Below are 17502 nucleotides of genomic sequence, written 5' to 3'. Positions count from 1 at the left end.
CATTTGACACATGCTTTGCATCACCAAATGAAGCAGGGGCACCAACCATCACATTGCATTTTGAGGGAATGGATTTGAAATTGCCGATGGAGAACACATTGATACATAGCAGTGCCACTCCCTTGGCATGTTTGGCAATTGCAGCAGCACCAAATAATGTGAATTCAATATTAAATGTGATAGCCAATTTGCAGCAACAAAATCTCAGGATTTTGTTTGACACTGCTAATTCTCGTGTGGGAATTGCTCGTGAAGTTTGTAATTAAATTACAAAACAACATATTGTTATCATACCCCGAGCTCGGACTTCAAAAAATGGTGTTGGATCCTCTAAAAATGCATTAGTTTTGTAGGATCTGACATGCTACCGGTGATATTTTTAAAGGAGTCAGAGCAGCATATGTTGTTATTAAGTCTCTGCTTTGATTTGTGTTGTTTGGAAGAGAAAATTAACTCTTCAGTTTATCTGAAATAGGACCCTGTAATTCAATGTAGTGCACTTGGTGAAAAAGTTCAACTAATTTCCTTGTCTTACTATTTGTAATGAATGTTCTTTTTTTTGTTTTTTTTTGTAATGAGCATGAAATGATTTGGTTCCTTTTTAAAAAAATTATAAATCCGTTTAATTTTGCTGATATTTCCTCAAATTCAATTAAAAAAATTGTAGAAATTTGACAATCTTGTGTATGGTATTTAACTTTTGATTCTGCTTGCTTTATGAATTGAACCTCAAGGTCGAAAGTTAACAAGTGTTGCTCATATGAGCAAGCGAGGGGCAACACTTGTTTAAGTTTCTGTCTACAAAGCAAGTGAAGATAAAAATTTAAGGCCACCCACTTTGAGGGTTGTTTGTATACTTCATCCAACTCAATTGTGGGTTAAATCTGTTCCAAAGTAATGATTACATTGAGAATTTTCATTTTTGTAAAAGTTATCCATGCTGCCATTACTCATTATATCTAATAGATATTCTTTCTGGGTGTGTTTGGTATGATGGAAAATGTTTTTCTATTTTTACTTGTTTGGTTGTAATAACATGTTTGGAAAATATTTTTCACAACAACTCATTTTCCTCAATTCGAGGGAAAATGACTTTCCTCATGGGTCAAGGGAAGTCATTTTCCAGAAAATGACAAATGTGACTTATCATCTCACCCCCACCCCTCTTCCCCACCCTAACAACACTTATATTCACATGATTCAAAAAATTCATATTTCTCAAAAATTTACATTACTTGGAAATATTTTTCACTGTGTTTTGCTTCAATTTTTCACTGCTTGAAATAAAAAATAGCGAAGCCCGAATTTTTCCCATTTTCAATGTTCGTTGAATGCATTGTTATTTTTCATATGCATAGAGGAAGACTTACCTATGTTACTTTTGCTAATTGCATATTTCATTTTGTCATCGATGTAACTTGTTTCACGAGATTGAATAAGCTTGTCGTTCCGTTATATTTCTATTGATTGTAGTATCTTGAGATTGTCCTGACAAAATATTGAAAAGTGTCTTCTATATTTGTTAATTAATAGTTACTTAAATTTAGTGATTGTAATATTTTAGTGTTCGATATTGATATTATTTGTTATGCTTAAATTAGTTCTTACAAATTGTTGAGTTGCTAGAGGCACTGATATACTAATTAACAGTTAGTAGTATTTTCTAAAAAATATTTTTTCACTCACCAATCAAATACTAAAAAATATTTTTCTAAAAAACAGTCTCTACTCACCAACCAAACACCATAAAGTATTTTTCGAAAAATATTTTCCACTCACCAATCAAACATGAGAAAATAAGTAGAAAACCAACTTATTTTTCAGGAAAATATTTTCCATCATACCAAACACACCCTCTGTCTCAAAATACTTCTCATATTTCACTTCTTGAAAGTTAAACTACCAAAACTATAATCAACATCTTAAACTACCAAAACTATAATCAACATCTTAAGATATATTCCTTCACATCATACACAACTTTTTAGACATAACATTATAAGTACTATATAGAAGTGTAGAACCAATAACCCTAAAAATGAGCTTCTATCTCCATACAAATTAATAGTGTTTGTTTGATCACTATATATTAAACACGATTGATAGATGATGGAAAAATTAATATATACATAGAATTAAAATTTTAAAAGGAAAGAACACAAACATATAAAGAGTAATTGCAAGAAAGTAAAGAAAAAGAAACGAACCACAAGAAAGTATCTTTAATACAGATCCCTTTTATATACCCCATATTATTTGCTCAAAGTATAGTACATCAATAGACACAAGCAAGTGAATACATATAAACCAATAAGAAATTAAAATTAAAAAACCTCAATATTCTATTATGCTCACCCCACCTATCTTTTTTTTTTTAAATTATTTTTTATTCATTATTTATTAATTTGCAATTTTTTCAACCCCACCATTGGTGCACAGCAATACCCTCATCTCTCAACAATCCATACAATGATAAACATTCCCAATATGGCCTCCTATGTTTCTTACCACTTTTTTTAATTCCTTGATGTTTACATTCCAAGAAAAGCTCATCAATTAACCTAATACTCTTACAGTTCATCATTTTTTCAATCACATCAGCCTCTGCCTTCATTACCACATACTCATTTTCTTTTACATTTTTACTTAACCAATCAGACATGTTATTAATAGTCAATGGTACCTCTTTTCCAGATGATTTTTCAGTCACAGTCTCAATCTTCAATATCTCAAATTTTGTGTTTTTTGTGGGATAATGCTTTGAAAACCAAGTAGAGTGAGAATTGTCACTTGATTTTTGATTCTTTTCTTGTAAACTAACATCAATGAACACCCTTCTTGGGTAAATCTCTAGGGAAACTCCCATTAAATCAGGTAAAAAATGTGTCTTTTTTAAATATCTACTCGATTTTCCAGATGATGCTCTTGGTGGTTCAAGTAGTACATCTTCAAGTTTCTTTAGTGCTGCCTCTTTTGCATTTGTAAATTTCCGATATTCAGAATCAACTAATCTGACTAATTTAGAATCGTGCTGAGCAGACTGACTAAGGGAAGTCAAATGCTCCTTATCAAAAAGTTTTCTGTTCCCAGAGCTCGAACCAGAGGCATTTTCTGCATTAGTTGCAAGAGCATTGAGACGTCGCCGCATAGAAGAGTTGAGAGAGGCATTCTTTAGTTTCTTCATGGCTACAATAGTTGAATCAAATTTTCTAACATAGACAATCTTGTAATTTGATGGATGTGGGAATTCATCAACCAAAGGAATGTCACTTAGTGGTACAACTAGAATACCACCTACCTTCAAAGCTCTTTCAATAAAATTTGATGATTGAGGGTAATCATAAGCAAATACAAGATCAAAAGTCTCACTAGGGACAAGATTTTGTTTTGTAGAATCTGAAAAAGAAATCAAATCTGGATTGTAATCTTTAACAACTTGAGAATTGTCAATTTCTTTCTCATTGCAATTGCTAACAAGAAGGGACCTATCACCCGTTCTTAGAAGTCCTTCATTAACCAAATCTTGAAACATCGCAGGCAAAGACTCCAAATTAGTTGGTTTATTAGCCATTTCATGATCAACTTTGTAAGCATAATTAGACTCGTAGCGCGATGATAAGTACCCCATTATTGTATTAATCCAAGGTAATGACACAATTACCAATGCCAAAATTGTTGCACGAGCCATAAACTTCAAAACCCAAGAATGGTCTACTCTTATAATCACCAACTTTGTGTCCCATTGGTAATCCATTAATCCATCAATGTATAGACCTCTCATTTTGTTATGTTGCTTGTTGCAAAAACCTTGCAACATATTATTCATCGATTTGTACCTCATTTTTGTATGACAAGTTATGAAAATGAACACTGAAAAACTAAAGATGCATGCAAGCTAGCCAAACACCACAAAGAAGCTGGTTGAAGAAAACTCCCGAGATGAAAAAGGAAGGTTGAACTATTATTAATTTAAAAAAAAAAAAAAAAAAAGAGGGATGGCGAGGTATAATAATAGAGAATTATAAATTTAGCGGGTGCAAAACCTGGCTGCGGTGTGATTTCCACCCACGAGGGCAAGTCTATTTGTTTGCACTTTTGCCCACAATAACAATAAATCTTTTAACCTCTGAAATTCCATTTGTTAATAATTTTTCTACTCTCCTTCCTTCTATAATTTCCAGATCGATGACATCAATTAAGAATATTAACTATATTCCATGATCCACTTTTTAACGATACATTGGAAGAAAATCCAATAATATATTCGCCATCGATCGGAAAAATTAAAGAAGGAAGGAGGAGGTATAATAAGATCAAGGATTATTGGATTTTTAAAAAAAAAATTAGGAATTTTTTTTCTTTAATAGTTTGAAATGCTTTTGTTTCTAGGCTATATAGATGCTGATATTAAGTGGTGTTGATTGAAATTGAGGATGGTTGGTTATGCGAACATTTCTCTCTAAAAAGAATGGTGAAAAGTTGTCAATTAAATTTGATGGGTGACTTAATTTCACCATACAACCTTGATAACAATAATCAACTTTACATTTTTGTAAGAGGTGAGGATGATATAAAATATTTCATTTGTTAGCTCTTTTAACAAGGTTTTATATGATATTATTAATGAGGAATGATGATTAATCGTAACAACATATCACCAACTTTGTAGTTAGCTCGAGTAATTCCATGAAGTACCTATTATTAGCACATGGATGGACTCATCATGACTTAAATCAGATGAAAAGAAATAAATCAAAATGTGTTTTCCAAAAGGGGAAGGTGATTTAGGCTTTAGAAGTATTTTGATGTTAGTAAAGTTTAATGATGGAAAGATATAATAGATGGTGGAGGCTTAGAACTTGTAATTCTCTACAGAGTACTTTTATTATTGCTAGATATTGTGCTACTCATCCTGTTGCTTCTACTATTCGGCCTACTCATTCCCTTGCTTGGAAATAGTTGGTCAATATTAGAGATCAAGCAGACGAACTTTTAATTCGAAAAATCAGTAACAAAAACATGCCCAGTATATTCCCACCAAATAAGGTCTGAAGAGGGTAAGTGTACACAGTCCATACCACTACCTCAAATGTGAGAATTCGGAAAATCAGTAAAGACAATAATAATTTGTGGTGGATAACTAGTGTGAAGTGGGAGCAGTAGCCCATATTATTCACATAAGTGATTTTAATTATGCTCAAAGTGTCAGTGACATTATTACTTATGAAAATTGGGATATGAATCGTTACAGGCTTACAGCTTTCTGAATATCTCGTTGAACACATGAATTTCATTGACATAGGTAATCATAATCTTTTTGATACTTCTATTTGGATGGTAACAATAATGACATTTTTTCTGTGTGGAGACATATTAGATAGAAAAATGAGGTTTCTGATTTCTTAAAGAAGATTTGGGATAAATATTGGCCTTTTAAAATGTCCTTAATATGGAGATTTTTGAAAAGAAACTTGCTTTTTAATGATCCTGTTGCTTATGTATTTGGGATTGACAGTGGTGCAAGATGTTCTTGTTGTCCTATTGATGGAAAAGATACTATGCACTACACTTTCATTGGTGGTAAAATTGCTGAACAAATGTGGAATTTCTTTCATAATCTGTTGGAATTATTTGGGTGGATATACCTATCAGGTGTATGCTTAAAAAGTGGTGGAATATCAAGCCAAATGACTTACTTCACTGGATTATTCTAGAAATCACGTCAGTTGTTATTCGTTGGGAATATAGAAAGCAAGATTCTTAGTCATTTATGGAGGAAACAGATGTTATACCAAGATGATTCAATATGAGATTATTTCTCATCTGAAATAAGTTGTTTCCAAAGTTACAAGCCTCATTCCTACGATTGAGAGTATTGTAGTTACATGGTTAAAATCTCCTAAAAAGTGGGTAATTAAAGATTAACACTGATAGAAGCACGAATGCAAATACATGTGCTAAAATTAGAAACTTTAATCCCCGTTAGAAAAACCCTAATAACGGCGCATGCAAACAGCTCACTACGTACACTGATCCTCGAAGAAAATGGCTATGGGGGAGCTGACCCACCGGATGAATCTATGAAACATAAGCACGTAGAAGGAGAGAAACAACAATGTGTGGCACCAAAGTATGCAGATCTATTGAAGAACAAACTCTACGTGCATGACAACAATAAGGTCCCTCCTAAACCGGTCATAATGGTACAAGGGGAGCCAATAGTGACATGGAAATCATCTGAAGTGAAAGCTTTGATATTACAAGAGAATTTACAGTATGCAGTCATTGGTAAGTTCTCTTATGGTAGGCCGGAGATTAATGCATTGCGAAAAATTATCCCTACTCAGCGTGGTATAAAAGGAGAATTTACAATAGGGGTAATGGATTCACGACATATTTTGATAAGATTGAATCAGTTCGAGGACTATATGAATTTATTATCGACTGTAGCTCATCATATTAAGGTTAATGATGTGTATTAGAAAATGCGGACTCTCAAATGGGACCTTTGGTTCGAACCAAATGTTGAAACAACAATAGGCATTGCATGGATCTCCATGCCAAACCTACCACCAAACTTCTTTGCCAAAGAAGCAATTTTTTCAATTGCTTCGGCAATTGGAAAGCCTTTAATGGTGGACATGGCAACAAAAAACCACACAACGCCAAGTTATGCTAGAGTGAAGATTGAAGTCGAACTTGTGGCAAAGTTATCTCATAGGGTGAAGATCAATGAGGAAAATGATACAAGTAGACAGATAAAGTCAAAGTGGATCAATATTCAGTATGATCATAAGCCAAAATACTATCAGGAATGTTGCTTACAAAGTCATGATGAAGCCTTATGCTGGAACCTTCATTCGGAGATGTATGACAAGAGCCAGGAGCAAAAGGAAGGAAAAGAATATGGCAGGGACAAGGAACAACAGAAGAAGCAAAGCCAGATAACAACAACAAAAGCAAACTATAAGAACCAATGGCTACAGAGAAGAAACAAATACAAAAAAGATAGATATGGACATATAGTTGGAGAGATAGTTGACAAGGCAGATAGTGTTCAGACATTAAATACATTTGATGTTTTAAATCAAGAGCAGTCGGGGAATAAAAAGGAAGCTTCTAATATGCAACATCATGAAAATACTAAAGATTGGGTGAAAAGATGCTTTGGCAAAGGAGAAACATGAGAGTTGGTAAATAGTGGTGTTAATCAAGACCAAGATGAGAGTAATATCAAAGAAAGTGATGGGAAAAGGGAAGTAACGTCAGAAGCACAAAACAATAATGAGGAATCTCATCAAGGTCAGATTTACAATCAGAAGGAGAAGGAAATGCAGAATTATGCAACAGTAGAGAATAGTAAGAATGCAGATTTGGCCTTAGTACAATATGAAAGTGCAGACAAGAAGGAGTTGATAATGGAAGGTGTAATACTAATTGTAGTGAATGTAGGCAATCTGTTGGAGATGGTAAATAGTAAGAATGCAGATTTGGATGATGAGAACCTGGAAGATAATATTGAAAATACTATAATTGAAAGGGATTTATCACCAGAGCAAGCTCAATCTATGAATTAAATGCATGGGAAAAATATAAGAAGAGCAAGAAGATTAGTACAAGCACAATGCAAACAAGAAGTCATATGCTGAAATCATTATCAAAATGAATACATTAATTTGGAATATCAGATCAGTTAACACATATAAAGCATTCACAAGATTGATTATAATTCATAAAAGGTTTCATTCTGGCTTTATTGGTCTAATGGAACCTTTCCAGGAGAGTCATAGTATAGAGGAGTATAAAAGTAGGTTGGGAATACAGCATGCAGTGGTGAATTATTCAGGAAAAATATGGGTTTTCATGGATAATTTTATTGAATATACCATTATCAAGGATTAAGAACGGCTAATTACTCTCAAGATGGATAGTCAAAATATGGGAGTAGAGGTGTTGCTACTTTAGTATATGCAAAATGCAGCCAAAGTAAAAGGCTATTGTTGTGGCATTCATTGGGGGAGATTGCCAACAACATGCAACGCCCTTGGTTAGTGGGGGTGATTTTAATGTGATTAGAAGTGAGAAGGAAAAACTTGGTGGATTACAAGTCACAGTGGATGAGACTGATGATATTAACCATTGTATTAGCATGTGTAATCTGGAAGATCGTAATTTCAAAGGAAGTAAGTTTACATTGTGGAATGGTAGAGTTGATGAAGATTTTATATTTAGAAGATTAGATAGAGTGCTGGATAATGACAAAATACAGGAATTATTTCCAGTCTTGGAATTGAAAAATCTAGTGAGGAGTGGATCTGACCATGCCTCAATGTTATTGCAGTTTAGCAAATTAAGCGAGCAGCTGATCAGACCTTTTAGATTTCTTAACTTTTGGTTGAAAGAAGATTCATGCTTAGATGTTATTAAGGGAAATTGGAATAGTGAATGTGAAGGAAATCCATTTATCAAAGTTCACCAAAAGCTGAAGAAAACAAAGTCTGCATTGACTAAATAGAAGAAGCAACCATTTGGAAATATTTTCTAAGAGATTTCCACACTAGAGGAGGTCATTAAGGTAATGGAACAACAGTTTAAGCAGGATCCATCAGGTACTAACAGAGCTAAGTTGTCACAAGTACAAGTAGAACTACTAATTCAGCTGAAAAGAGAGGAGGAGTTTTAGAGGCAGAAGGCTGGTTTTGAGTGGTTTAAAGATGGAGAGAAGAATACTAAATTCTTTTATACTGTAGTCAAAGGGAGAAGGGATAGATTAAAGATAAACAGAATACAAACAGAGGGGAATTGGTTGGACAAATAGGAGAAAATAGCTGAGGCGGCAGAAGTTTTATTTCAAAAGCAATTGGAAAAGCAAGAGGCTGCATAAGATTTTTTAATGCTAGATAAGTTACCAAAGGGCACAGTTCTCAGAATGAAATTTGAAGAGAATACCAACATTGGAGAAAGTACAAAATGCAATCATGGGTTTAAATAGAAATAGTGCTGGGGTCCTGATGGCATGACAACTGTATTTTTTCAGGATGCATGGAGTATTATCTCAAATGCCCTTCACCAGATGGTTATAGCTTTTTTCTATAGTTATGATCTTTCTAGATTTATCACTCATACTAATTTGGTATTATTGTCAAAGAAGTTAGTGGTAAATACCTTCTCAGATCTAAGACCAATATAACTCAATAACTTTGTGAATAAAATCTTTTCTAGAATTATTCATGAAAGGATTAAGGGTATTCTTCCTCACATAGTATCTGAAAAACAAGATGGTTTTGTGAAAGGAAGGAGTATAGTTGAAAATATTTTGGTCGTTAAAGTATTTGTATCTGAGATTAGGAAAAGGGGTAAACCACCAAACATGGTTATGAAGTTAGATATGATGAAGGCATATGACACGGTAAAATGTTTTTTTATGACTAAAGTTTTGAGGAGGATAGGTTTTTGTGAACAACTGATTGATATGGTATTTAGATTATTGGCAAATAATTGGTACTCCATTTTGTTAAATGGATAGTCAAAGGGTTTCTTTAAATCCACTAGAGGCCTTAAACAAGGTGACCCCCTGTCACCTATACTGTTTATCATTGCAGCAGAGGTATTATCAAGGGGCTTAAAGAAACTCATGCTTAAAAAGGAGTTCAGGCTATTTGGGATGCCTAGAAGAAGTCTTAAAATAAACCACCTGGCATTTGAAGATGACATGATAATTCTTTGTAAGGCAGAACTAGGTACTTTGCAGTTGGTGACAAATACTTTGGAAAGATATGAATGTGTTTCAGGGCAGAAAATTAATAGAGAAAAAAATGCCATCTATTTGCATAACAGTGTTTCAAATGGAGTAGTAGTGATGGCAGAATTTTCAACAAGAATATTAAGACAACAGTTTCTTTTCAACTACTTGGGATGTCCCATATTCTACATGAGGAAGAAGAAAGTATACTATCAACATATCATGAATAGAATTAGTTCCAAGTTGTAAACCTGGAAAGAGAAATTGCTGTTATATGATGGTAGAGCAGTCCTTATTAAGCATATGCTATAAATCATACTAATAGACTGTATACTAGTGATGAATCCATCTAAGAATGTGCTTAATACTATTCATTAGACAATTGCAAAATTATTTTGGAGTAGTACTATAGGAGGAAGAGGAAGACATTGGGTATCTTGGTAATCAATGTGTTTACCAGAAGCAGAAGAGGTACTGGGTTTTAGAAGGTTGCAAGATGTGTCAACAACTCTTTTTTGTAAGCTGTGGTGGAATGTTAGAACACAAAAGACCCTATGGAGTGACTATATGGTGAACAAGTAATGCAGGAAGTACCATCCTATAGAAGTTATGTGGAAAGTAGGTTTTGACTCTCAAGTTTGGAAAAAAATACTGCAAGTAAGGGACTTAATAGACCATCTTATCTTCTGGCAAGTTAGGAAAGGAGATGCTCATTTATGGTATGATAACTGGAGTAGACTGGGAGACTTGTACTTTATTATTGACGAAAGTTATGAATGGGATGAAAGGTTTCAGTGTATGAAGGACTTAATGACTAATGGTAGTTGGAATGAAAATGCCTTAAAGAGTATGTTTGTAGATGATATTGTGGCTCATGTATCGAACAAAGTAAGGAATGGGGGAATAAATGACCAACAAGATAAGCCAATTTGGAGTTTGGAGTCAAGAGGAAATTTTACAGTAAAGTCTACATGGCACTATGTGAGACAGAGGGGAGAACCTAATGACTTTTATAAACAACTATAGATAAAAAGACAGTCTTTCAAAATTGTATTTTTATGTGGAGAATGTGGAAAGAGAGGATCTCAGTTGATGATACAGTTAGAAGATGGGGGATATTTGGTCCTTACAAGTGTTGGTGTTTCCAAAACCCAATAAAAGAGACCATAGCGCATGTGCCACTGAGATCATTTTCAGCTAACATGACCTGGTCCTACTTTTCTTCTTTTGTAGGTATAAGCATACAAGGGAGGAGCCTAAGAAAGATAATTTATTCCTAGTGGAATGATCAAGTAAAACAAAGGGAGAATGCCTATTTTAGAGCTATACCAACAATCATAATGTGGGAACTATGGAGGAGAAGGAATAACAAAACGTGTGAAGGAATGAAGGTCAGTATGCATAGATTAATATTCAATGTCACAAGACAGTTAAGGATGCTACTGGAGGTGAGGAAACCAACTTTGGAATTTGCCACAAATTGTCCAACTATATTGCATCAGCTAAGTCAACTAAAACCTAGAGTCACAGCTAAGGCTGTACTATAGGATTTCCCAGAACATGGTTGGTGTAAATATAACACAGATAGTGCATCAAAAGGGAATCCAGGGAGCAGTTCATAGGTTTTTTGCTTAAGGGATATAAAGGGGGATCTAATGCATGCAGAAAGAGCAACTATAAAAGACACAGATAACATAGTAGCAGAAGCTGAAGCCATTATTCAAGAAGTATATCATTGTAGTCAGTCAAAACATGATAAGATTAGCATATAGACTGACTTATTAACAATGCAGAAGTTCTTAAATCAAGAATGGGAAATACCATGGATGATTACAGATACAGTAAACAGGATAAAGATGTTTTTACAACACAAGCAAGTACAAATTAGACACGTATTCAGGGAAGGCAACCAACTTGCGGATTACTTAGCTAATTTAGCATTTGAGTAGGAAAATTTTATATTTACAGCATTCAACCAATTAACAAGTTCAGGTAGAAAGATACTAAACAATGACAAGCAATAATATCCATATCTGAGGCTAAGAGTAGCAAAAGGTTAAAAGGACTGGAAAGGCTACAATAAGTTCTTTCACTTACAACATATATACAATAGGGAAGCTAAACAAAAAAGTGAAAATGCTAGTTTACCTATCTACACCAGCCAATAAAAAAGCAATCTCAGTAGATTGGGGGTTACTAAGTCAAATCAAATTCAAGCGACTGAGCTCCTTGTTCCTCTTCAGCTATCAACGGTTTCGAGCATCCCAGTATCTCTATCCCAGCTATAGTTGCATATGGAGAAGAAATAGAGGGTAAATTTCAACATACAAATCAAGTTGCAAGCTCCTAAATACAAATGACTTACTAGAAGAAGGAGTCAAGGTTCAAAAGATGAGACCCAGAGTTTTAGCACCAAAAAACAATGGAAACGTACTAAAGATTTCACCTAAAACAGAAATAAAGTCAGGGTCTTAGTCACCTGTTGAACACCACAGTAAGTATGAAATAAGGAAACTCACTCATGCAAGCTGGAATCACCAACTTGGAGCAACAATGGCAAGGTATTCAACACCCACAACTAAAGAAGAATGAATTAGATATTAGTGAAGCTGAACTTGATGGAGGAGGCGGAGGAAACGAAAGTTCAACTCTAATGCTGAATTTGGAAACCCTACTCATCTTATGTGAGTATCCCAGACCGGGTCAAGTAGTTGGCCGGTCTATTAGGTTTTTAGTTGGGTCATTTTATAGTTGGGTCAATTGTGTATTGGTATTGCAAGCTGAATTTCCCATTCATGTTTTAGACTGATTTTATTAATAAAATTCCAAATTAAACCAACAAAATGCTAAAATTAGAGGGATATGTAGAGATCACAAAGGAACAATTATCATGGCCTTTGCTCAGGTGGATAATGATACTAGTATATGGCTGAAGTCAAAGCTGCTTTAAATTGCCTAGAATGGTGTTCTTAAAATAGGCATAACAATGTAATCCTGGACTGCAATTCAATGATTATGGTAGAGATGATTAAATTAAACTATAATATCCTTCGGAAAATGAAGAATATCATTACTAAACTAAAACCCTAACAACTCTTGAAAAATTTGGAGAGACCATTGTCTTTTTTGGAGAGTCAGTGTCCCATTAGCATGGGGAAGATTGAATATAATCTTGATGAATGTTATATTGATTAGATTACTGATATTCAAAGAAACATATGTTGGGTTCAAGTTAAAAGTATGAATGGAAAATAGAGGGAATTAAGTGGAGGAAAAAATGAGATAATGCTTAAAAAGAAAAGTGTACTAAAAAATAAGAAAAGTCTACTAATTATCCCACATTGGTGGGAGAATGAAACTTTCTTATGTTTTTATTAAGAAACACAAACTCCACATGGATAGTGAGTCAAGAACCAAGAGGTGTCTCGCGTTGTTATTGTCGCTCGCTCGACTCGGCTTTGGCTTTGTATTTGTCAAATAACTCTTGAAAAATTAGGAGAGGCCATTGTTTTTTTTTGGAGAGTCAGTGTCCCATTATTATCATGGGGAAGATTGAATATAATCTTGATGAAGTTTCTATTGATTAGATTAATGATATTCAAAGAAGCATATGTTTGGTTTAAGTTAAAAGTATTGAATGGAAAATGGAGGAATTAAGTGGAGGAAAAAATGAGATGACACTAAAAAAGGAAAGTGTACTAAAAAATAAGGAAATTCTACTAATTCTCCCACATTACTGGGAGAATGAAAATTTCACGAATTTTTATTAAGAAACACAAACTCCACATGGACAGTGAGGCAAGAACCATGAGGTGCCTCGCATTTTCGTCGTCGCTAGCTCGGATCGGCTTCAGCTTCGGCTCCAAAAAATGATCGATTGATGAATTAAGTGGAGGGAAAAATGAGATAACACTTAAAGAAGAAAGTGTACTCAAAAATAAGAAAAGTCTACTAATTCTACCACATTGGTGGGAGAATCAAACTTTCATGTATTTTTTATTAAGAAACACACACTCCACATGGATAGTAAGGCAAAAACCAAGAGGTGTCTTGCGCCGTCATCATCGCTCGCTTGGCTAAAAAATAGAAAATGGAAAATCAACTGATCTAAAAATCCAAAGAAAAACGCAAATTATTTTTTATGCTGCCTCGGAAGGGACCCAACCCTTTGAGGAAAAAACACAATATTTTGAATGGACAGATATGACTATTCCAAAGAATACACCTTTTCGAATGAACCATTGCCTCCTTTATGAAGGGGTACTTCATCGCTATATAAACCTGCATTTTTCCACAGGTTTGTAACAAAATTTCTGCACTTGAAAATCATTTCTCTTGCTTCAAAAAACTCTATGTGATCATCTCCCGTTAAGTGAGTTCGAAGAAAATTAGAAAGTTTGAGGCACCGCTATAGTCTGGTTGTGAAGCCATTTTATCCTGGAAGGAAAATTTCGCAACCTTGGGTACTTGAAGGGAATTACTTCCTTAAGGACACTTCATGAATTCGAAGTACTTGGCTTATTCTGTTTTATCTTATTTCTTTAAAATACTAATTAACACACTTCTATTGAAAGGTCATTTTTGATCTTGTGTTGAAAGTGTTAAAAACTTTATAAGTGTTCTTGAATTAATCTTGAACTTCTGTTGAAGTGTTTGAACTAACATACAAATTTGTGTACCCGAACAACAATCTTAAGGAAATAAACCGTAATCTGTATTGTTTTTTATTTCTGGAGATTAAAGCTTTAGACTTTCTACTTCGTTTGAACTTAACAAGTGTTTGAAGAAATTAAATCTTCATCATAAGTTAAAGGTCATTCGGTTAACGATTGAAAAACATAAAATTTTTATTGTTAAATTAGAAACAAGTAGTGTTAATATGTTGCTACGAAATTGAAATTAGTATATTTTTTATACTAAAAGTTAACTATCTTTTTGTGACAAAAAATGACTACAGAAGGTCATGTTGATGGTGTAACAAGTATGGCAGCGACTAATGTTGCCACAACCAGTCGCACAAATGCACAACCGCTATGGTACTGGCCGAAAAACCTAAAAAGAATTTTGGAGTTGATTTCAAGAGGTGGCAACAGAAGAAGTTCTTCTATCTAATAACCTTACGTATTCAAAGATTTATTTTAGAAGATACTTTAGAAGTGCTCGAAGGAACTTTGAACTAGGAGCGATTCGTTGTAACAGAAGTGTGGAAACATTGTGATTTCCGATGTAGAAATTACATCCTAAGTTGCCTCCAAGATGACATACAACATCTATAGCGTAATGAATACATCTAAAAATTATGGAATGAGATGGAAATAAAATATAAGGCTGAGGATACAGGAACTAAGGAGTTCGATGTTGCGTGATTCCTAGAGTGTAAAATGATCGATAGTAGGACTGTCGTTTATCAAGTACAGGAGTTGCAAGTCATCATCCATGATCTTCTTACGAAAGGTATGAATTTAATGGATACCTTATTTGAACATGCTAAACATGTTCGTAATGTTCACATAAACTTTCTTGTAGGTTTGGTTGTGAATGAGGCATTTCAAGTTGCTACGATTAATGAGAAGTTTCAACATTTGTGGAAGGACTTCAAGAATTACTTGAAACATAAATGAAAGGAGATGACAGTCGAAGACCTCATTGTGAGGTTGCACATTGAGGAAGACAATAAAGTTGCAGAGAGGAGGTCTAAATGAAATTCTGCAGTAATAGAGCTAACATTGTAGAAGATGACTCCAACAACTTAAAAAAAGTAGAAGAAAGATAGACAACAAAGTAATCAGACTAAGAAGAAATTCAAAGAAAATGCTTTAATTATGGAAAGATTGGCCACAAGTCTACAGATTGTCGTACCCCCCAAAAAGGAAAAAAGAAGGATCAAGCTAATATTGCTGAATCCAGGAATGAAATAGATAATCGATGTGCCATGCTTTTGAAATGTAACTTGGTGAAAAATCCTCGAGAATGGTGGATGGATTCTGGTTCCACCCGCCACGTTTGTGTAAATAAAAAGTTGTTTGCTGTGTTCTCTCTGGCTCAAGGCAAAGAGAAGATTTACTTGACAAACTCCGCAACTGCAAAAGTTGAAGGGACGGGAAAAATATGCTTGAAAATAACTTCAGGAAAAGTGTTGACTCTCACCAATGTCCTGTATGTATCGGAGTTAAGAAAGAACTTGATTTCTATATCACTTCTTGATAAAACCAGATCCAAATATGTATGTGTTTCTGGAAAAATTGTGATTAGCAAAGGGGAAGTGTACGTAGAAAAAGGCTATCTCACTGACGGCCTATATAAGATGAATGTAATGACTATTGAAATCAATAAAAGTTATGTTTCTTCTTACTTGCTTGTGTCTAATGATTTATGGCATGAACGATTAGTACATGTCAATTATAAAACTTTACGAAAACTGATTAGCTTAGAAGTTTTGCCAAACTTTGAGTGCAATAATAAAAATATCAAACGTGTGTGGAATCAAAGTATTGTAAGCATCCGTATAAGCCCATTGAAAGGAATTTCAATCACTTAGACTTAATCCACACTAATATTTGTGATATGAAGTCAACACCATCTCATGGTGGAAAAGTATTTCATAACTTTTATTGATAATTGCACTAGATATTGTTATGTCTATTTGATAAACAGTAAGGATGAAGCAATAGATGCATTTATACAATATAAAATAAAAGTTAAAAATCAGTTAGAGAAAAAGATCAAAATGATAAGAAGTGATAGGGGTGGAGAATATGAATCTCTCTTTCCGAAAATATGCGTAGAGAATAGAATTATCCATTAAACTATAGCCCTATATTTACCTCAATCTAATGGAATTACAGAAAGAAAAAACCAAACCTTAAAAAAAAGGATGAATGCCTTACTTATAAGTTCAGGTTTACCACAAAACTTGTGGGGGGAGACTATCCTTACATCCAATCAAATACTCAATAGAGTTTCCCATAGTAAGATATAATCAGTTCCATATGAAAAATAAAAAAGAAGAAAATCCAACTTGAAATATTTCAAAGTAAGGGGGTGTCTAGCAAAATTTCAAGTTCCTATGTCCATAAGGATAAAGATAGGACCGAAGATAGTGGATTACGTGTTCATAGGATATGCTAAAAGTAGTAAAGCATGACAGTTTTTGGTTCATAAATTCAAACACCTGAATATAAATAAAAATACAATAATTAAATCAGATAATACTGAATTCCTTGGACACATTTATCCGGATAACACTAGACATGAACGAGGGGTCCAAACGACCTCAAGATGAACCAAGTGAGGACGTACATAATGATCAGAATCCAAGATATAGTATACGTCAAAGAACGTCAACTTCGTTTGGATTGAATTTTGTAACATTTCTCTTAGAAAATGAGCTCAAACATTTAAAGAAGCGATGTCATCTTCAGAATCATCCTTTTGGAAAGAGGCAGTCAATAGTGAGATTGATTCAATCTTAAGCAACCATACGTGAGAGTTATTTGATCTTCTTCCAGGAAATAAATCTTAAGGTTGTAAATGGATCTTCAAAAGAAAAATAAAAGCGAATGATACTATTGACAAATACAAAGTAAGACTTATAGTAAAAGGCTTCAAACAGAAAGAAGGCCTTGATTACTTTGATACATACTCTCCTGTAACAAGGATAATGTCAATTCAAATATTAATTGCCTTGGCGGCGGTATATGATCTTGAAATCTATCAAATGGATGTAAAAACAACATTTCTAAATGAAGAATTATAGGAAT

At 34.0% G+C, this 17502-nt stretch overlaps 2 protein-coding genes across 2 annotated transcripts; one reads left to right on the top strand and one right to left on the bottom strand.

Annotated features, from left to right (window-relative positions):
• On the top strand, positions 1–534 carry LOC107851362 (aspartyl protease AED3; the record flags this gene model as incomplete). The annotated part of the gene is given in 1 exon segment (XM_047400949.1): positions 1–534. A coding segment is annotated over 1 exon segment (266 nt), but the record flags the coding sequence as incomplete, so codon positions are not given.
• A 1683-nt stretch (positions 535–2217) lies between these two features.
• On the bottom strand, positions 2218–4356 carry LOC107851892. Its single transcript, XM_016696985.2, has one exon. The coding sequence runs from the start codon at positions 3839–3841 to the stop codon at positions 2417–2419; it is 1425 nt and encodes a 474-aa protein (XP_016552471.2). The 5' UTR covers positions 3842–4356; the 3' UTR covers positions 2218–2416.
• Positions 4357–17502: the final 13146 nt, after the last annotated feature.

This window comes from Capsicum annuum, chromosome 12 (genome assembly GCF_002878395.1).
Source record: "Capsicum annuum cultivar UCD-10X-F1 chromosome 12, UCD10Xv1.1, whole genome shotgun sequence".
Taxonomy (NCBI): Eukaryota; Viridiplantae; Streptophyta; class Magnoliopsida; order Solanales; family Solanaceae; genus Capsicum; species Capsicum annuum.
The sequence above is the reverse complement of the archived record's forward strand: the minus strand, read 5'-3'. Positions and strand labels throughout refer to the sequence as shown.